The 23,299-nt window shown below is 42.7% G+C and overlaps 1 protein-coding gene across 1 annotated transcript in view; it reads left to right on the plus strand.

The window, feature by feature from the left end:
- shank3a (SH3 and multiple ankyrin repeat domains 3a) overlaps positions 1-23,299 on the plus strand; it is a 773,648-nt gene that overhangs the window by 511,603 nt on the left and 238,746 nt on the right. The window contains exon 18 of the mRNA XM_041203533.1: positions 6,199-6,281. Within this exon, the coding sequence (XP_041059467.1) occupies positions 6,199-6,281 (83 nt within the window). The remainder of the gene's footprint in view (positions 1-6,198; positions 6,282-23,299) is intronic.

Here is a 23,299-nt window from a genome sequence, read left to right on the forward strand (position 1 = left end):
ACCTTATTCTCAGCTATTTCAGCCCCTTTCATGGAGTACAAGATCCTTGCAACACTTTACACTTGTGTACATTAAATTCCATCCACGAGGTGTTAGCTGTGGTTCAGTGGGTGGCACTCTAACTACCGAGTTGGAAGGTTAGAAGTCCCAATGCAGAGACTTGAGCCCAAAAACCTGTCCCGAGGGAATGCTGCATGGTCAGAAGTGCTGGTTTTCAGATGAGAATTAAACTGAGGTCCTGTCTGCTGTCTCAAGTGGGTGTAAAACAGGCTTGTCCAACCTTTGCGTGTGGGAAATGGAGTGGGACGGGGGGTGGAGGGGGGCACATTTCAATTTCTTTCTCACTCAAGGTGCCGCTGAAGAAATTTCGGCAGGATAAGGTTTGGCACAACATTAAACATGAATTTTGAAAAAAAAAATTGATGTCAACACAATAAATTGATAAATCAAAAAAAAGGACTAATTAATAAAAATGACCATTAAAAAGTGCTAACCAGCAGAGTTAAGTAATAAAACTTATTTTGCGATTTTAGTTAAGAAGCAGAGTTAGAGAGAGAGACAGACTAGGCTCCAAGTCCAGGTCACCAGGGAAGGGAGCAAGGACCAGGGCTGACCTAAGGAGTTGAATTTAACTAACACTGACCTTGTGTTCGCACCTGGTGGTACACAGATACCGAGCTGACCTCAGTGGAATTCATATGAAAGTGGGAGTCAGAAGCTGGGTTTCTCTCCTCTCTTGGTCTGCTTTGTGGATAGGTTTCTGGGAAGGGAGGAGGAAGTGTTCAGCTCACTTCCAGCCTTCCAGGGTCCTCGCTCTCACTCACTCGCTCACTCACTCACTCTGCGCACAGACTCACTCAATCACATAGACTCACTCGCTTCGCACCAGGCCCTGGGAGGTTTGGACATCCTACCACCGAGGAGGTGTTCGGGATATTGGCCTTCCTCACTCCGCCATCTGGGACTCCAGCTGCCTCGAGTGGGTGGTGCTCCCAGCAGGCATTGCTGCTTTGGCTCTGCTGTTCCTCATGGCTTCCCTGGCCTGCTCTGCTAATCATGAGTCCTGCTCCTTTAAGGGCTGCCGCCTGAGCAGGAAGGAGAGAGAGAGAGAGAGACATTGTGGCCAAAGGTAGAGGGAGCGCCTGCTGTGAAAGCAGGAGAAGCCGCTCACCTTCATACTGCCATCAAAATAAAAACAAAAAAACTGCGGATGCTGGAAATCCAAAACAAAAACAGAATTACCTGGAAAAACTCAGCAGGTCTGGCAGCATCGGCGGAGAAGAAAAGAGTTGACGTTTCGAGTCCTCATGACCCTTCGACAGAACTTGAGTTCGAGTCCAGGAAAGAGCTGAAATATAAGCTGGTTTAAGGTGTGTGTGTGGCCAACCCCCTCCACCTCTCTGTCTCTCTATCTCTCCGTCCCCCACACACACACCTTAAACCAGCTTATATTTCAGCTCTTTCCTGGACTCGAACTCAAGTTCTGTCGAAGGGTCATGAGGACTCGAAACGTCAACTCTTTTCTTCTCCGCCGATGCTGCCAGACCTGCTGAGTTTTTCCAGGTAATTCTGTTTTTGTTTCATACTGCCATCTACTGACTGTTTCCCTTGCAAATTTGCTGCTATTAATAGACTCAGTGGTGAGCTATCAGCAGCAAATGCAGGAGAGAAAAAGCCTGTGATTGGAGAAGCAGCTCTTATAGAATCTTTCATTGAACTTACCCATAGTTTGAACAGTGAGTCCACGGATCGGATACAGAGGCTCAGGGTGATGATACTGGTCTGTGGGCCATGGGTTGGACAAGCCTGATGTAAAAGATCCCATCATTCAATTTTGAAAAAAGACATGGGAGTTATCCCTGGTGTCCTGGGCACCATGTATCTATCCCTCAATCACTAAAAACAGATTACCTAGTCACCATCATATTCTTGTTGCAAGTTAAGAAACATGAAACAGAGTTTTGGATGATCTCAATTTTCTGTAGAGTGCAAGATGGGGTCCAGCCAGTCAAGCATTATACACAGCCCTATAGATATCCTCATGCATAATTACATTCACGCCCTCGCCAATGTTTCCTGTAAGCTACATGCATGTGCAGCTGCACAGCTATTGTGAAGGTACTGCACAGGTCGCTCATAAGCTTGTCACCTTGGGCCACACAAGAAAATTTAAGAATACCACACATTGAAATAAATGGAATGCACATAACAAATAAAATTTAAAGGTATCATTGACTCTCACAAATTCATATTAACAACCTCATGCACAATGCCACACATACCCTCATACAATCACATACACACCCATACACAAACCCTGACACGTAGGGCTGAATTTTCCTGGACACTAATGATGGGCTGTGAGGTAGGAGCGCTGGCAAAATGGTGGTGGTGGGGGGGGGTGCCTGCCAGTGGTGGGAGACCTGGTGGCTTGACTGTCCTTTGGATGGCCAATTGAGCTTCTTAAGTGGCCGATTAAGGGCACTTTCCACCCCCTCAAGCATTCTTCCACCTCAGGAGGAGCCGTCACTCCATAGTTCAGGGGCTGTCCTTAATAGGAATTCCATGGCCCAACGAAGGCCCCCCCACCCAGGTGGCAATGACACTGCTGGTGCTCCACAACCCCACCGCACTCACCAGGGTCTGGCTGTCAGGGTCCAACTTCCCTCAACCACACCTGGCTTAGAGGGCGCCCAGCATTGAGCCACCCTCTCCCTGGTCATGCTGCCCCTGTAGTGGCCACCATTAAAGGCAGCACTGCTGAGCTGCCAGTCCTCTGATTGGGTGGCTCCAATGGCAGCCTCTTAATTGGCTGCTGCCAGCAATACATCGCTCTAGGTCCTGCCGCCCACCGAAGCAAGTTGGCCTCCAAATAAGCAGCAAATTCAGCCTACAGTCACGTACACATCCCCTACACATAGTCACATAACTCTGTCCACATGCACACCTTAACACAGTCACATACACACCCTCACACACACAGTCACATATACACACAAGCATACTCTCACACACAGTCACAGACATACTCTCACACTAAGTCACAAATACACCCATACAGGCACACTGTCACACACATTTCACATACACTCACTCATACGCAGTCACACACACACACCCTCACACATGATCACCTATACAGGCAAACAACACACTCCTACATAAACACTCTTACACAGAGTTACAACTACAGCCATACGTGGACTCCCTCACACATAAGTTACTAATACACAATCATACAAAGTCGCAAATGCATGTACACATACACACTCTCATACAGAGGGCGGAATAATACTGGGGGTATGGAGTGGGATGCAGATGGCATGCCCCACACTCCAACCCGCCCCACAGCATTAGAGCCCTGCAGGGCTCTTTAACAAAGACCAAGTGGGACTTCTGCCCCTCACTGGAGGGGAAGTCCCACCCTCTGGATCTGCTGGCCAATTGGATTCGCCGGCAGCTCTCTCCATCCAGGCAGCACCAGGAAGGTGTCGGTGGCAATTACCTGGACTGCAGATGAGGAGTGAAGCCCAAGGCCCAGGAATCCCGGAGCCACTAAATCCAGGGTCTTGGCCTGGGAGGGCTAAGGGAGGTTAGAGAGAGGGACAGTGCGAGGGAAGGGTGGGTTTAAGGTAAGGAGTGGGTAGGAAGGAAGGGGGTGTTCAGCCTAAGGGGTGCTGCCCCACGATCAGCAAAGGGCAGCCCCTGAACAGCGACACTCCCACCCCCTCTTTACTGCCCTTTAACCATTTTAGGTCAAAAATCGGGTTTGATGCTCCCACCCTGCAGCCCACACCAAATGTATTATGGCGTGGACAGCATATTATCAGGATCAATGGGCTAGATAACAAGTCTATTTGACCATTAATTGTTGATTTAAACATGTGGCAGGGGGCTGCCAATTTCAGCACCTGCCCGCCCCTCCACATTATGGGGTTGAGCTTGGGGATGGGCTGGAAGGTGGTGGCCCACCCCATTTTATATCCCCTTCCCCCAAGGGAAACACGCCTGCGGGACACATAAAATTAAGCCCATAGTCACATTTAGACCAACACAGGTATGCCCTTCATTGACAATCAAGTACATACCCTCACACACAACCTGACACACGTACACATACCTTCACAGTCACATAAACTCCCTCATAGACATTCAAATACACACACACACAGAGTCATGTATTTGCACTCAGACACAGTTGCATAAATATCCTCACATACAGCCGCACTGAGTCACATGCACATCCTCCACAGTCACATATATATTTTCACTCATAGTCAGATACTCACCCTCATAACATTCTCATATACTTCACACAGCTTATAACACTCTGATATATTCCACACTCCTCACTTTACACACAATTATATCCCACGCACCTCACCGTGACTCTCTGATATACCTCACACCTTGCATTGTAACCCTCCTATATAACCAGCACCCCTCACTGCAGCAGCCTGTGCTCCTCACTGAAACATTCTTTGATATAGTGAACACCATTCACTTTAGCCTAACAGACAGAATCTTTCAGGTTTATGTTTATAATATCAACACCTATTTGTTTTATAAAAGGATTTGCATTTATATAGTGGCTTTCTCAAGCTAGCCTTTTACAATTATCCTTTTACGGACAATATGTATTTTTGAAGGGTAGACGTTGTTATAAGTTAGGAGCCATGGCAGCCAATTTGTTCACAAGATGGTCCCATAAGCAGTAATGAAATAATTACCAGATAATCTGTTTTAAGTAATAAAAATAGAAAATGCTGGAAATACTTAGTAAGTCTGGTAGCATATGTGGAAAGGGAAACAGAGTTAATATTTCAGGTCCTCAAATGAAGGGTCACTGACCTGAAATGTTAACAGTTTCTCTCTCACTGATGCTGTCAGACCTGCTGAGTATTTCCAGAATTTCCTGTTTTTATTTCAGGTTTCCAGCATCTGCAGTTCTTAGCTCTTGTAATCTGTTTTAGGTCAAGGGATGAAAGTTAGCTAGGACAATGGGAGTATTCACTCTTCAAAAGTGCCGTGGGATCCTTTATGTCAACCTGAGAAGACAGACAGGGCCTCAGTTGAATGTCTCATCCAATTGGCGACATCTCCAACAGTGCAGTGCTCCCTCAGTGCTGCTTTGGAATGTCAACCTATATTATGTGCTCAAATTTTTGGAGTGGGTTTTGAACCAACAACTTCCTGACTCTGAGATGAGAGTGCTACCAACAGAAGCAAGGCTGGCATTTGTTCATAATTTTTAAGATAAAACTAATGCTCAAAATATTGACAATTATATGCTATTCAGTAATTCATCAGGAATCAGTGAAGTATTTTTTTGTCTGTCACATTCTTGCTTGTAAAGTAAGCAAAAGGAATTAATTGATCATTTTATTGGCAGTATTCTTGATGAATGATATTTACTTGGTAGGCCGCTTGCCTATTTGTTGTGCGGTGTTGTAAAGGAATATATTTATCTTTTTGAAATGCATGATTGATTTGTTTTCTGCCTGTATTCTGAATCACCAATTACTGGGTCGCAACAGCTTATGAAGTAAATCTCTGTAGGCTGGCTTATGGGTAGATTGTGTTTGTGATGTCTATCGAATTTTTTTCTGCTGGCTTGCTAATTGTTCACACTCGCACTGGTGCTTGCCGCAGACGAGAACCAGCTTTTTTTTCTCTCTCTAACAGCGTGTGGATGTGAGTGACTCCTGGAGCCTGTAGGAAGTTCCCTTGCATGTAATTAACACTCAGCAGCTGGCTTGTGTTACAGACGTCAGACTAGAACGTTAGATCAGCACTCACTTGATTTTTTTTTCCCTCTGTGCATTATGCAACAGGCTATGTGGAGGGGGGAGGAAAGAGGCTGTTGGGGTGGGGTTTGAATGGAGGAGGGGGAATGAGGAATGCATGCTGCTAGAGTGACTGAGGTGTGTATGTGTGTGAATGTGTGTGTGTGCATGTGTGTGTTTGTGTATGTATGCGAGTGTCTTAGACAGCAAGCAACCCAGCTTTATTTTGTTAACTCCAACCTCTGTGCAGGAGAGAAAAAACACACACGCACACATACACACACATACATACATACGCACACATACACATACATACAATCAAGACTTTGCTGCTGCTGCTGAATGCTGGTGATCACCTTTTGAAGATGGTTGTGAAAAGTAACCCAGCGCCCCTCTTGTCTTTCTCTCACAGTGATTATGTCATCGAGGAGAAGACAGCAGTGCTTCAGAAGAAGGAGAACGAGGGATATGGCTTTGTCCTCCGAGGAGCTAAAGGTGGGATTTGCTGCATTCCTGATTCCCTTATTTTTCCTTTGTGAAACACCCAGCCACATACTGAGCTGGAGTTATAATGGTACACAGCTGATCGGGAATTTGTTTTTTGCCTTGAGAATTTTTCACACTGCTTCTGCGTCCCTTGTGAATCCGTCCAGTTTAACAGCTTGTTTCAATGTTGCTAGCTTAGTCTCAGCATCTTCAATCTTTGTCATACTTGCAACATGATGAGGAACCATTGTTATAGCTGTGTTGTACAGATGGGCAGGGTGAATTTATGCTTCACCATGGACAACGTTCTATTCATCGTGCTCCTCATTATTGCAGGCAGCAGGACTGCAGCTAGAAAAGGACAACAGAATGGTCAATTGCATCTTTCTTAAAAACTGACTGTTATATCAATCACTGGTGTAAAAATATGGTTGACACACTTCCCTGTTGAAAATATTTCAGCGCGAACCATGAAACTGCTCTGGAAAGGGAGGTTTATTAGATAGAGGACAGAATTCCTGTTAAAAGCAGCTACAAGCCTGAGGCATCGGAGCCTTTCTCCCTAGTGCAGTTTTCCCCAGAGGCTGGAAGGATAATGTATTAAAAATATAGTCAGAATGTGCCTGTATAAATACTTGGCAGAAAACACTGCTTCACTTTGAGTGTGTGTACTTGTATCTGTGTCAGCGCCTACGGCACATGGTGTGTGTATGTGTGTGTGTGCGTGTGTGCGTGTGCGTGTCTGTGTGTGTGTGTGCGTGCGCGTGTATGTGTGTGCACACAAATGAATGACCACACATCTCGGCACGTGTATGTTGATCTACTTCCACAAATTCACACGTCCAGTTATCAATGCAAAAGAAAACTATCCCCATCACAGTATGTACAATACTGATATTCTAAGACACAGGAACAACATGAATCCTATACTATATAACGATATCACCATTCATAATGCATACATACAACAGAACTGTGTGCCCATCCCTCTATTGTATATAACAAGATTCATTTTCTGTCAATTGTATATAAAATGATTCACTAACTGTCTCTCTATTGTGCACAACATGATTCACTGTCTTGTCCTCTTTCCTTTATAATGAAATTTATAATGTCTGTCCCTCTATGTAATGAGGTTAACCATTCACCTTCTATTGGACATAATGGTATTCACTGACCATTCCTCTATTGTATAGAACAGGATTCACTGTTCGTTCCTCTATTGTGAATAACAGGATTCACTGACCGTTCTTCTATTGTATAGAACAGGATTCACTGTCCGTTCCTATATTGTATATAACAGGATTCAAAGTCCATTCCACTATTGCATATAACAGTACTCGCCACCCATTTCTCTATTGTATAGAAGAGGATTCACTGTATGTTCAGCTATTATATGTAACAATATTCAATGCCCATCCCTCTATTGCATATAACAGGAGCCACTAACCATTCTTCTATTATACAGAGCAGGATTCTCTGTCCATTCCATTTTTATGCGTGTGTTCATTGCTATTTCTCTATTATTTATAACAGGATTCACTGTCTATTTCAATTATATTGAACAGGATTTACTGCCCATTCCTCTATTTTGTATAACAGGATTCACTATCTGTTCCCCTATTGTATAAAACAGTATTCACTGCTCATTCTTCGATTTTATAAACAACAGGATCCACTGTCTATTTCTCTGTTATACAGAACAGGATTCACTGTCCATTCCTCTTTTATATATAGCAAGATTCACTGTCTGCTTCTCGATTATGTAGAACAGGATTCACTGTCTATTCCTCTATTGCATACAGCAGGATTCACTGTCTATTTCTCCGTTATATAGGACAGGTTTCACTGTCCATTCCTCTATTGTATACAGCAGGATTCACTACCATTTCGCTATTTTACAGACCAGAATTCACTACCTGTTCCTCTATTGTATATAACAGCATTCATTGTTCGTTTCTCTATTATATATAACTGGGTTCCCTGTCCATTCCGCTATTGTATAGAGCAGGATTAACTGTGCCTTCCTCTGTTGTGTGGAACAGTACTTACTGCCTGTTCCTCTATTGTATATACAGGGTTCACTATTCAGCCCTCTGTTGTTTAATAGGATTAACTATTTGTCCCTCCATTGCATAAAATGGGATTCACAGTTCACCCCTTTGTTAAAAATAGGATTCGCTCTGTTCCTTCATTGTACATAACGGGATTCATTACCTATTTCTCTATATTATAAGGACATCTACATCCTGTCCCTCTACTGTATATTTTTTTATTCATGGGGTGTGACTGTCACTGACAAGGCCGGCATTTATTGCCCATCCCTAATTGCCTCTGAGAAGGTGGTGATGAGCCACCTTCTTGAACAGCTGCAGTCCACTTGGTGCAGGTACACTCACAGTGCTGTTCGTGAGAGAGTTCCAGGAGTTTGACTAGTTAAGGAGCAGCGATATAATTCCAAGTCAGAATGCTGTGTGAATTGGCAGTGTACTTGCAAGTGGTGGTGAACCCATGTATCCGCTTTCCTTGTTCTTCTAGGTGTTAGAGGTCACAGGTTTAGAAGATGCTGTCAAAGGAGTCTTAGCTGGTTGCTGTAGTGCCTCTCATAGATGGTACACTTTGCAGCCACTGTGCACGGATGATGAAGGAAGTGAATGTTTAAGGTGCTGGTTGGGATGCCAATCAAGCAGACTGCTTTGTCCTTGGTGGTGTTGAGATTCTTGAGTGTTGTTGGAGCTGTATTCATCCAGGCAAGTGGGCCATATTCCATTACACTCCCGAGTTGTGCTTTGTAGATGGCTTCGGTGAGACAGGAGATCAGTTATTTGCCACAGAATTCCCAGCCTTGACTTGCTCTTGTAGTCACTGTATTTATAAGGCTGGTCCAGTAAATTTGCTGGTCAGTGGTAACTTCCAGGATGTTAATGGCGAGAGATTCAACAATGATAATGCTGTTGAATGTCAAGGGGTGATGGCTAGACTCTCTCTTGTTGGAGACGATCATTGCCTGGCATTTGTGAGGCAAGAATGCTATTTGCCACTTATCAAGTCAAGCTGTTTGCAGCGATGGACTGCTTTGTTAAGTGAGGAGTTATGAATAGCACTGAACGCTGGGCAATTATCAATGAATATCCCCACTTCTGACCTTATAGGCCTGGAGCTGAGTGGCTCTGGCGGAATCCAAGCTGAGCATCGATAAGCAGGCTGTTGCTGTGTAAGTGTCACTTGACAGCTCAGTCAAAGAACCCTTCCATCACTTTGCTGATGATTAGCAATAGACTGAGGAGTGGTAATGGGCCAAATTGGATTTGTCCTGCTTTTTTGTGTGCAGGAACTATCTGGGCAATTTTCCACATTGTCAGGCAAATGCCATGTTGTAGCTGTACTGGAACAACGTGCACTGTAACCGTGCAGCTAGTCCTGAGCACGTCTTCAGTACTACAGCTGGGATATTGTCAGGGCCCGTAAGTTTTGCTGTATCCAGTTCCATCGACTGTTCCTTCATATCACACGGATTGAATCAAATTGGCTGAAGACTGGTGTTAGTGATGCTGGGGACCTCAAGAGAAGGCTAAGATGGACTATCCGCTGTGCACTTCTGGCTGAAAATGGTTACAAATGCTTCAACCTTGTCCAACATGCTGGGTTCAGCCATCATTGAAATGGGGATGTCTGTGGAACTGCCTTTTCCGCTTAGTTGTTTGATTGTCCATTACCATTTACAACTGGATGCGACAGGTCTGCAGAGCTTTGATTTGATCCGTTGGTTGTGGAACCTTTTAGCTCTGTCTATAACATGCTGCTTCAGCTGTCTAGCCTGAATGTTGTCCTGTGTTACAGCTTCACAGGTTGGCACCTCGTTTTTAGGTAAACCAGATGCTGCTCCTGGTATGTTCTCCTGCACTCCTCATTGAACCAGGGTTGGTCCCCTGACTTCATGGTAATGGCAGAGTGAAGGATATATCAGGCCATGAGGTTAAAGATTGCGATTGAATACAATTCTGCTGCTGATGATGACCCACAAGGCCTCTTGGATGCCTGTTTTTGAGCTGCTAGATTTGTTCTGAATCGATCCCATTTAGAATGATGGCGGTGCCAAACAACATGATGGAGGGTGCCCTCAGCCTGATGAAGGAACTTTACCTCCACAAGGACATTTGGTGGTTACTCCTACCAGTACTGTCATGGATAGATACATCTGTGACTAGTAGATTGATGAGAATGAGGTCAAGTAGATTTTTGGTTCTCTCAGTGCCTGCTGCAGGCTCAGGTTGGCCGTTATGTCCTTGGTTACTAATGTAGTTCAGCCAGTAGTGGTGCTACCGAGCCACTCTTGGTGATGGGTATGGAAGCCCTGCATGCAGAATATATTTTGCCCCCTTGCTATCCTCAGTGCTCCTTCCAAGTGGTTTTCAACATGGAAAAATACTGATTCATCAGCTGAGGGACAGGGTCACTCTTCCCAACTGTATACCACTGTGCTGCCACCTCTGATGGCTCTCTTCTGTCAGTGGCATGGTACATACACAGGGCTGGTGATGGAGGAGCCTGGGACATTGGCTATAAGGTAAATTTTGTGAAGTATGACTCTGTAAGGCTTTCGCTTGACTGTTCTGTGGGACAGCTCTCCCAATTTATAAAGGGGCTCACTGTCCATCCTTTTATTGCCTATTGCATACAACAGGATTACTGTCTGTCCCTCTATCCTATGTAACTGGATTCGCTCTCCATTCTTCAACTGCATATAACGGGAGCTATTATCTGCCCCTTTATTCTATATAATGGGATTTACTGCCTCTCCCTCTATTGCATATATCCAGATTTTCTTTCTGTACATCCAGTGCATTTAACAAGATTAGATATCTCTTCCACTATTGTATATAATGAGATTAACCATCTTCCCTCCAATGTATATAACGATTCATCATCAGTGGCTTGTTTTGTTACAACAGGATTCATGGCCAGTCACTTTATTATATGTAATTGGATTCGCTGTCTGCCCCTTTATTGTTTCTAATGGGATTCCGTGTCCACTGCTTCATTGTACATAAAGGGATTCTCTCTCCATCGCTCATCGTATATAATGGTGTTTAATAATTGTCACTTAATTGTGCATAATGGATTCATTGTCCATAGCTTCAACATGTACAACAAGATTCACTGTCCATACCACTATTGTATGTAACAGGATTAACCATGCATCCTTCTATTGTATGTAACTACGCAATTCACCACCCAACTCTCTATTGCATCTAACAGGATTTACTGTGTCCTTCTATTGTCTGTAACAACATTAAACAAACATCTGCCTTTCTAATGTATATATTGTAATTTATTGTCTGTCCCCCTATTGTATATACAGGATTTACTGTCTGTCCCTCTATAGTATAAAACAGAATTCACCAGCCAACCCACTTTTGTACTGAACAGGATTCACTAAGCATTGTATAGAGAGGGCTTTAAACTAAATAGTCACAGGAGGGTTCATGTGAGGGGAGATCTGGAAAGTTAAAGAGAAAGGACAAGGCAGCATGCAGGGTAGCAATAGGAATAATGATAACCAGAATGTGACAGGAAGGGACAGAACATACAAACATAAAAATGCACCAACAAATAAGGTCAGACTGGGGAAAAATGGTAAAAAGACAGAATTAAAGGCTCTTTAACTGAATGTATGCAGCATTCATAACAAGATGCATGAATTGATAGCATAAATATAAATAAATGTGTATGACCTGGTAGCTATTACGGAGATATGGTTGCAAGATGACCGGGCCTGAGAACTGAATATTCAAAGGTATTTGACATCTTGGAAGAACAGGAACAAAGGAAGAGAATGTGGGGTATTTCATTCTGTTAATAAAAGATGAATTCAGTACCATAGTGAGAAATGATCTTGGCTCGGAAGATCAAGATGTAGAATCAGTTTGGGTGGAAATAAAACAATTACAAAGGAAATAAGCCACTGGGAGTAGTTTATAGGCTGTCCATAGTAGATACATTGTAGGACAGAGTATAAATTGAGAAATAATGGGGACTTCTAAGAAAAGTACTATAATAATCATTGTCAGTTTTAATCTTCATATAGATTGGATGAATCAGATTGGCAAAGGTATTTTGGAGGATGAGTTCATAAAATGTATTCAGAACAGTTTCTTAGAACAATATGTTCTGAGACCAACCAGGGAGCAGGCTATTACAGACCTGGGAATATGTAATGAGACAGGTTTAATTAATGACTTCATAATAAAGGATCTTCTAGGTGAACACTGATCAAAACATGATAGAATTTACATTCAGTTTGAAGGTGAGAAATTTGGGCTTGAAACCAGTGTCTTAAACTTAAATAAAGGCAATTACAAAGGTATGAAGACAGAGATGGCTAAAGTGGAATGGGAAAATAGGTTAAAAGGCAAGACAGTAGAGAAGCAGTGGCAGACAATTAAGGAGATGTTTCATAATCTCAAGAAAGATATATTCTATTAAGGAACAAAGACTCCATGAGAAGAATGCCCCATCCGTGGCTAAATAAAGAAGCTCAGGATGGTATCAAGTTGAAAGAAAAGACGTACAATGCTGCGAAGATTAGTGGCAGGTCAGAAGATTAGGAAAATTTTAGAAGTCACAAAGGATGATTTAAAAAAGAGAGATATTAGAACATGAGAGCAAACCAGCAGGAAATATAAAAACAGACAGTAAAAGCTTCTACAAGCATATAAAAAGGAAAAGAAAAGCTAAAGTTAGCATTGCTCTCTTAAAGAATGGGACTGAGAAATTAATAATGGGAAAAAAGGAAAAAGCAGAGACTTTGAACAAGTATATGTTTCACAGTAGAAGACACAGAAAGCAGCTCAAGAATAGTATAAAGTCAAGGGGAGAGAGGAACTTAAAGTAATCATAATCGTAAGAGAAAAAGTACTAGGAAAACTAATGGGACAAAAGGCTGACAAGACCTGATGACCTGCAACCTAGGGTCTTAAAAGAAATGACTGCAGAGAGAGTGGGTGCCCTGTTTTCTTCCAAAGTTCTCTAGATCCTGGAAAGGTCCCAATGGTTTTGAAAACCGTAAATGTAGCTCTTCCATTCAAGAGACAGAAAGCAGGAAACTATAAGCCAGTTAGCCTAACATCTGTCATTGGGAAAATGCTATAGCCCATTATTAAGGAAGTAGTATCATGACATTTAGAAAATCACAATACTATCAAGCATAATCAACATGGTTCTGTGAAAGGGAAATTGCATTTGACAAATTTATTAGGATGTAACAAGCAGGGTGGATAAAGGGAAACCAGCAGATGTAGTGTATTTCGATTACCAGAAGGCACTTAATAAGGTGCCACATAAAAGGTTACCACACAAGTTAAGAGCTCATGGTGTTGGGGCTAATGTGTTAGTATGGATAGAGGATTGGCTAACTAACAGGAAGCAGAGAACCGGAATAAATGGATCATTTTCAGGTTGGCAAAGTGTAACTAGTGGAGTGCTACAGGGATCAGTGCTGCGACCTCAATGATTTACAATTCATATTAATGACTTGGATGGAGGGACAGATTGTATTGTAGCCAAATTTACTGACAATATCAAGATAGATAGGAAAGCAAGCTGTGAGGAGAGAACAGTCTACAAAGGAATATAGATAGGTTAAGTGAGGGGGCAAAAATTTGGAAGATCATGTATAATGTAGGAAAATGTGAGTTTGTCCATATTGGCAGGAAGAACAGAAAAGCGGAATATTATTTAAATGGAGATAAACTGCAGAATGTTGCAGTCCAGAGAGATCTGGACATCCTTGTACTTGAATCATAAAATGTTAGCATGCAGGTACAGCAAGTAATTAGGAAAGCGAATGCAAAGTTGATCTTTATTGCAAGCAGGGTTGATGTAAAAATAGGTAAGTCTTACTATAACTGTACAGGGCATTGGTGAGACCACACCTAGAATACAGTCTTCATCTCCTTACTTAAGGATGGATACACTTGCAATGCAAGCAGTTCAGCGAAAGTTTGTTAGGCTGATTCCTTGGATGAGGGGGTTGTCTTATGAGGAAAAGTTGAGCAGCTTGGGCTTAAACTCATTGGAGTTTAGAAGAATGAGAGGTGTTCTTATTGAAACATATAGGCCAGAACGTTGCTGCCAGGACGGGGCCCTAAAATGTGGCCAGCCATTCTTATCTCCATTGACTTCAGCGGGAACCTAAAATCCCGCTGCCATAAAATTCCACCCATAATGTTCTGAGGGAGCTTGGCAGGGTAGATGCTGCAATGATGTTTCCCCTCGCAGGAGAATGCAGAACTAGGGGATACAGTTTAAAAATAAGGGTTTCCCATTTAAAACCGAGATGAGAAGGATTTTTTTCTCTCAGAGGGTCATTTAGTCTTTGGAGAGCAGCGGAGGCTGGGTCATTGAGTATATTGAAGGCTGTGTTAGACAGATTTTTGACCTGCAAGAGAATCAAAGGTGATGAGGTGCAGGCAGGAAAGTGGAGTTAATGCCACAGTCAGGTCAGCCCTGATCTTACTGAATGGTGGTAACAGCACAAGCTGAATGACCTACTCATGCTCCTATTTCTTGTGATCTCATAATCCTCTATTGTGTATAATGGAATTCACGGTCCATCCCTTTGTTGTACACAACAGGATTCACTGACTATTCCCCTATTGTATATAGAGGGATTCATTGTCCTGTATTGTACAAAGTGGGATTCACTTTCCAACCCTCACCGGTCTCTCTACTGTTTATAGTGCAATTCACCATCTGTCCCTCTATTGTATATAACAGGATTCAATGTCCATCCCAATATTGTATTTAAACAGATTCACTGTTCATCTTTCTGTTTTATGTAACAGGATTCACCATCCCTTGTTCTATTATATATGATGGGATTCGCTGTTCATTCCTCTGTTATATATACTAAGAGGATTCACTATTCATCCTTGTTGTATTTAAACAGATTCCCATTATATACAATAGAATTTGCTGTCCATCTCTCTATTGTATATAATGGGATTAGAGTGTCAGCCACGGCTCAGTTGGTAGTACTTTTACCTCATTGTCACAAGGTTCTCAAGGTTCCAGGTTTAAGTCCCACCCCTGGACCTGAGCGCAAAAGTCTACACTGACACTCCAGTGCAGTACTAAGGAGGTGCTGTTTTTCGGATGAGATATTAAATGCAAGGTCCTATCTGCCTGCTCTGGTGGATGTAAAAGATCCCATGGCACTTTTTCGAAGAAGATCAGAGGAGCTATCCCCAGTATCCTGGACAATATTTATCCCTTAATCAATGTCACAAAAAAAACTACCTGGTCATTATCACATTGCTGTTTGTGGGAGTTGGCTGTGAACAAATTGACTGCCATGTTCCCAATATTGCAACAGTGACTACATTTCAAAAAGTACTTCATTTCGTGTAAAGCTCATTGAGATGTCCAGTGGCTATGAAAGGCACTCTATAAATGCAAACCTTCCTTCCCCCCTTCCCTCCCTTCACCACTCACCCCTCTTCCTTCTTTCATCCCTCCGTCCTTTCCTTCCACCCTCCCTCTCTTCCTTCCACACCTCCCTCCCTTCCTTCCTCCCCTTCCCCATTCCCTTTCCCTTTCTTTTTCCTTTCATTATGTTTAAGGAAATTGACCGAAGAACCTCTATTGTATGTAGCAATATTTCCGTGCCCATCCCTCTATTGCTTGCAATGTGACTCACTGCTCCTCCCTCTATCGTGTAGAAGAAAATTGGCCGATGTCCTACTGTTGTATATAACAGGTGTCACTATCCATCTTTCTTGTATTAAATAAGATTCAATGCTCGTCACCCTTTGTCTCTTTATTGTATGTAGTGGGATTTGTTTTCCTTTCATTATATATCTCTGTCCTTTTATTGTATATTAGATTAACTTTCCGTCTATTGTATATAATGGGATTTACTATCGGTTCATCTACTTTAAATAGCCGGATTTCGAGTAGGCTCTCAATCGAATATAACAGGTTTCATCATCCATCCTCCTATTGCATATTATGGAGGTTACTGTTTGTCCCTCTATTGTATTTATCAGATTCAAATTCCACATCTCTACTGTATATAACAAGATTACTTCTCTGTTCCTGTATTGTATGTAACAGGATTCGCCGTCCATCTTTCCATTGTGTATAAGGAAATTGTTTGAGGTCCCTCCATTGTATAGAACAGGATTCACTGTCTATCAATTAATTGTATAAAATGAGATTAAACGTCTGGTCCTTTATTGTATGTAACTGGATTCACTGTCCATCTTTCCATTGTGTATAGGGAAATTGACTGAAGTTCGTCTATTGTATTTAACAGGATTCATTATCCATCATAAACTATAGAAATGAGATACAGTGTCCATACCCCTGTTAAATATAGGTTTTCACCATGCTTCTGTCTATTTTCTCTACTGGAATTCATTATAGTTATTATAGAACTCAGTGTCTATTAACGCGATTCACCACCCACCATTCTGCATAAAAAGGAATTCACCGTCCATCTCTATACTCGATTTAAAAAGAGATTCATTGTCTGGCCCTCAATGGTATATAACAGGATTCAAATTCTGTTTACTGCATTTAACCAGATTCACTGACTATCTCGCTATTGTATATAACAGGTTTTGCTTCCCACCCATTTATTGTATATAGTGGAATTATTTTTCCAACTAAAGTAAACAATGTAAGTACTAATATGTCTGGTGGGATTCATCATAGATCCATCTATTATTAGAACAAGTTTCACCATCTGTCCCTAAATTGTACATAATGCTTCACTGTATTTCCCACAAATTTACAAAATATAGTTTTCTGCCCAACTCAAGATTGTATGTAATAACGTTCACTGTCCACTCCTTTATTATACAATGGAATTCATGATCTGTCTGTGGGTTGTAAAAAAAAGGAATGGGGCTGATTAAGGATCAAAAATGGGAATTTACATATGGCGGCAGCACTACCAAGAAAGATGAAATAATTGAAACATTGGATGGGCTAAAAATTGATGAAGAGGCGATATTGGAAAGGCTTGGTCTACTTAAAGCTGATGTCACTAGGTATGGATCAGATGCATCTGAGGATACTGAGGGAAGTAAGGGTGGAAATTGCAGAGGCACTGGCCATGGTCTTCCAATCCTCCTTGGATGCATGGTGCCGGAGCACTGAATGTTACATCCTTGTTCAGAAAAGGGTGTAAGGATTAATCCAGCAACTACGGGCTAATCAGTTTAACCCCGTGGTGGGATAGCTTTTAGAAGTGATAATCCAGGACAAAATTACGTTACTTTGACAAATGTGGATTCATTAAGGAAAACCAGCATGGATTTGCTCAAGGCAAATAATTTTTAGCTAAGTTGAGTGAGTTTTCTAATGAAGTAACAGAGACGGTTGATGAGGGTTCAGACAGCTGATATGGTGTATGTGAAATTCCAAAAGGTTTGTGATAAAGTGTCACGTAATAGACTTGTCAGCAAAGTTGAAGCACATGGAATAAAAGGAACAGTGGCAGCTTGAATGTGAAATTGGCTGAGCGAGAGGTAATGGATAACAATGGTGAACAATTGTTTTTCAGAATGGAGGAAGGTATACAGTGGGGGTTCTGCAGGGTTCAGTATTAGAACCACTGCTTTTGTTGATATGTTTTAACGACCAAGATTTGAGTATGCTGGGCACAATGTCAAATTTGCAGATGCAACAAAACTTGGAAGTATTGTGAACTGTGAGGAGGATAGTGATAAACATCAAAAGACCATAGACAGACTGATCAAATGGATAGACATATGGCAGATGAAATTTAATGCAGAGAAATAAGAGGTGATACATGTTACAACCCTGATAGAGGCCGATAACATTTAGTAAGATATTCAAATTTCCAGTGGCTGACTGAAAGGATGACACAATAAGATTTCAAGTTTTAGACTTTTACTGTAATAAACAAACTAAAAGCAACATTGTCTAAATACAATTCATTACAGTTGGCAACTTGTACTCTAAACAACAGAAAAGATCCCCAATTTAACTTTTAAAACAACAGAAACCCCCCCTCCACGGTTATACTTTACTCTGTTCCTTAATTGGATACTTCATTCTTCAGGAACCAGTCCAAAGCTGTTCTCAGCTGCCAACGGCTTGCTGGCTTTTTCCTTTCCTATCCAGATAACATGTAATCCCCAAACTGATTCTCACAGTGAGATCCCTGGAGATCCCTCCTTCTAAATGAAGCTACGTGAAACTTCCAGCCTCCTTTAAATCCTCCCACCAGCATTCTGCATGGTGAGCAATAGAGACTGGCTGCCACTATCACTCTGCTCTCTTTCTCAGATTTTTCTCAGAGACTGATTTGTCTGTGAGGTTCAGGGATATCGTTATGAACTCCCAGTTATTAACTGAAAGGATTACACCACAAGATTTCATGTTTTAAACAAAGGCCGGGATTTTCCAGCCCTGTTGCAGGTGGGACCCACCATGGATGAGGCGGCACCCCAGCCAGTTGTCCATTGACTTGCTGGCAGGCGGGCATGGAAAATCCCACCCAAAATCTTTTACTGTACAAGAGTTAAACAAAGCAAGTACTACTAATTTAACACACTACATATTTCATAAATGCAGATTTTAATCCCAATAATTTCAACAGATCACTTACTGTTCTGTGTTTAATTCCACTCAAGCGTTCCCCTTTATGTTACAGGATCTTGAAGGTTCCTTCACTTCTCCTGGGACCAAAGCAAGGTGTGCCACAGCTCTTATGAATTCACTGACTCTCTTCAGTTTTCCTGCTATTTTCCAAGACATGCAATTTCTTGGGTTCCTTACACAAGCAACCCTTCTTTAAGTACCTCAGATTGTGGACACTCTAACTCAAGCATGGGCTTCACTGCTTTCTTGCTCAGCAACTCCAAAATCAGAAACTATCTTTGTTTCTCATTGCCCTTTGCCACTGGTCTCAACTGCTTCCAAGCACCCACTGATGACAGCTTTCTCCCTGAGCCTGTATCTACGAGAAAACACACAGGTAAACCCAACATAAAAGGGTACCTCCCCTGCAACCTATCCCCAAGACAACATGGCGCCTCAGATTGAGATTCTAACTAACTAACTTTACCTTCCTGAACCTGCCCTTTGATCCGAAAAGGAAATGGATGCTTTAAGATCTCCCCTTGTTTAGCAGTTGCTTTTCAACCTTTCTTTGATCTGAGCAATTATAAGATTAATTCACATCTGCAATGAAGACAGGGCAATAATATAAAAGCAGAATACTGCAGATGCTCAAGATCTGAAGTAAAAACAGAAAGTGTTGGAAAAACTCTGGGCCTGGCAGCATCGTGTCCAATATGACTCTTCTTAGGAACTGGACAAGACAGGGCAATTCTGCTCAAACTTACCGTCCTCTGTTCCCCAGTTAAACGGGCCCACCTGCCATTTTATATCACTCACCCTTCTAACTTGTAAGTACATATGGAAGGACCTTTGATGTGTAAATACCTTGGGTGACCTGGCAACTTCTGAATTCCAGAGTTTCAATTAACTAACATTTACAAGTTTAATTTCCCCAAAACCAAAAGTTATATTCCTATAACAATATGAATCATGAAATTGGACATTTTCACAACAATATCTTAAGGAAAAACCCCTATAACCCGACATTACAATGGTTTGCTATGGACTCTTGCCCCCTCTCAAATCCCATCTAAATGTGAACAGCATGGACCTTGTTTTCAAGTACTTATGCTAACTGAAATGGAGGTGGAGTTCCAGAGAATAATCTTAGAATTAAAGAGACAGTCCCAAAACATAACAATCTTAAAAACTTCACATTTGTAATATACATTTTGGTAGGAAGAACGAGGAAGGGCAATAGAAAACAAAAGACGCAATTCTAAAATGAGTGAGGAGCAGAGGACCTGTGCACATTTGAGAAAATGGTTAATAAGGCATACGGGATCCGGGGCATTATAAACAGAAGCATGGAATGCAAAAGCAAAGAAGTTATGGTGAACCTTCACAAAACATTGGTTCGGCCTCAACTGGAAAATTGTGTCCAATTCAGAGCACCACACTTCGTGAACAATTTGAAGACATTGGAGAGAGTGCAGAAAGGTTTTACGAGAATGGTTGCAGGAATGAAAGACTTCAGTTACGTGAATGGGTCTCTTCAAGAAGGTTAGGAGGAGATTTGATAGAAATGTTCAAAATCATTAATGGGTCAGGACAGAATAAATAGGGAGAAACTGTTCTCATTGGCAGACTGGTCAAGAACAAGAGGACACTGATTTATGGTGATTGGCAAAAGAATAAGAGGTGAGATGAGGAAAAATCTTTTTATGTAGTGAGTACTTAGGGTCTGGAATGCACTGGCTAAGTGTGTGGTGGACACAGATACAACCATGGCTTTCAAGAGGGAATTGAATGGTTATCTGAAGAAAAAAATTGCAGGTTGAAATGAGGCAGTGGGGCTAGTTGAGTAGCTCTTTCATGGCAGAACCTTCCCAGTTCCATGGGGACCAGATTGAAGGCAGGACCCAGATGAATTTCAGGGAAATAATTGGCAGGTCAGTTGAGTCAATGCATTCCCACCTCCTGGCATTCTTCCTGGAGACAGTTCATCCAAAGTCATGGCCATCAGCCTGGCAGTGACAAATAGCCAATAATTTGCAATTAAAGGTTAATTAGTCAGCAGTCTAAGACACATATCAGATTTTCCCAACATCGCATGGGCTCCAAGCTGTGTCGACACCTCAATAGTGAGTGACTGTTGTTCAATGATTACATATGGTTTGGGTTAAAAATGGTAAGGCAGAAGGGAAGTGCCTCTGCATCGTCAAACATGTGCAATAAAGTAGTGGGCTTTTTGATGGTGCCTCAGTAAAAGGAGTTAGTGAATTAAAGTTTGTGTCAACTGGGCCAGCAAAGCTTTAAGAAAATCAGTGCTGCCCTCTGCACAGCAGTGATGTATGGTCCCAGTTATGAGGTCCATTTACTCAGCGGTTGGCTGAACTAGAGAAGAGGAGCTGACCAGCACAGGCAGATGCAAGTAAAGGAGCTCAGCATACAGATTGGAGGCAGGGTAGAACGCAGAAGAGGGTGGGTCCAACAAAACAGAATTTATAGGCAACATCTCAGTTTCAAAAAACCTTTCAGAGCAGGAGTGCATAGAAGGCTGCACTTCTTGTGGCAGGTGGTCGCTGACACCTGCATTCTTTTGAATAGTGAACTCAGGCCCCAGGGTGCAAGCAGTCACCCAGTGCCCCTGACTGTTAAGGTGACAGTCACCTTTAACTTGTATGCCACTGGATCATTTCAGACCTCGGTTTGGAACGTATGTAGAATTTCTGATTCGGCCTCACATGCCTGCATCACTTAAGTGACTGACGTCCTGTATGATAGGGCCTCTGAATGCATGGTGAGCCCAGTCAAGATAAGAGGGCTTTTGGTTTTGCTTCAATGTTAGGTTTCTCTCAGTTGCAGGGGGTGGTAGACTGCACCAAGGTAGCCATGAAGACACCGTCTGAGCATGTGGACCTTTCATGAATAGGAAGGGCTCCCACTTCCTGTACAGTCAGCTTGTCTGTGACCATGTAAATGCTTCATGCAAGTCTGGGCAAGGTTTCTGGGTGGCTGTCATGACTCCATCATTTTTAGGCAGTTTCAGGTGTCTCAGCTGTTCCACCCATCACATAGTCTCCGAGGGTGGCTCCTGGCTGACAAGGGATATTCTTTGAAGGCCTGGGTCATGATGCCAGTGCAGAATCCTTACACTGAGACAGAGGAATGGTACAACTGTTGCTTTGTTCCACCAAAGCAACTATTGAACAGGCCATAGAACTTCTCAAGATGCATTTTAGATACCTTAATCACTGGGGCCCTCCAGTACATACCTACAAGGGTTTTGCACATTGTAGTCATGTTCTGTGCCTTGCATCAGATAGTAATGCAGTGAGGAGAGGAGCAGAAGAGAAATGATTGGCGTAAGCTCAGGCTGTCTGCTGATGAGAACATGGAGGGTGAAGAAGAGCTGCACTCAGTGCATCCTGCCCATGCTGAGGCCTCGGTGAGGCAGCAGCAGATAGACATCCATGACAGGGACAGAGAGGTTGCCCTTATCCATGCAAGGTTTTCCTAACAACAGCCTCCAGTTTCAGAATTGCCCCCTTTGATTCATCTCTCGATCAATGCCTGCTCTATCTCATCTAAACCAACACCTCCCAACCTATTGCCTTCCCCGTCCCATTGCCACCCTTCATGCCAGCCCTACATATAACCTGTAGCCTAGGCCGTTCCTGAGTAGGTCTTTTATGTGAGCCTGCAGGAAAGAGATGACAGCTACGAGGACATAAGCAAACAAATATTAATTCAAGAAAAGCAATAAGTTTTATAATGAAAGATACACACACATGTGGCCCTTGGTGAAACTACTGTGTCTTTTGAGACTGACAGATGCTTCTACGTGGGCGTGAGGCCTATTCCCTGACATGCCAAAGGAGATGCCCATGGCCACCCTCTTCTGAGTGGCCATTTCCTTGAGGGCTCAGCCACAAACTCCCCACTTGCGTATGTGCAGAGGCATCCTCGGTCATGCAGAGGAGCCAGGGGACCAGTTGTTCAACTTGGGGTGCCCTGAGGAGGAGCCCCATTGCCATCAAACCTGCCTGTCTCAGCTCTTCCAGGGCACCATTGCATTTGGATGCTGTGGAGGAGAGGGAGTGCCCCTGCTAGTACTTTTGTGCATCTGCCTGCCATCTCTGCTATAGCACTCTCAAGGGTTCTGATCATTGCAACCACATTGTTAAAGCTGCTCTCACATCCAGTCTGGCATATATAAGTTTCCATCAGCGTGGCCAGTATTTCAATGGAGTGACTCAAATGCTTGTTTGACTGAGTCATGGTGAGACTCATTGCGTGGATGGACTCTTCCATCTTCTGCCCAAGCGCTTGCACAACCTCAGGGAACTCTGCCCAATGTCCACACATTTCCTTTTGCTACTCCATGAGTGCCGTCTTTGCGAATGGCCCAGAGGCTCAGCATCTCT

This window comes from Carcharodon carcharias, chromosome 13, assembly GCF_017639515.1.
Source record: "Carcharodon carcharias isolate sCarCar2 chromosome 13, sCarCar2.pri, whole genome shotgun sequence".
In the NCBI taxonomy this organism is placed as follows: Eukaryota; Metazoa; Chordata; class Chondrichthyes; order Lamniformes; family Lamnidae; genus Carcharodon; species Carcharodon carcharias.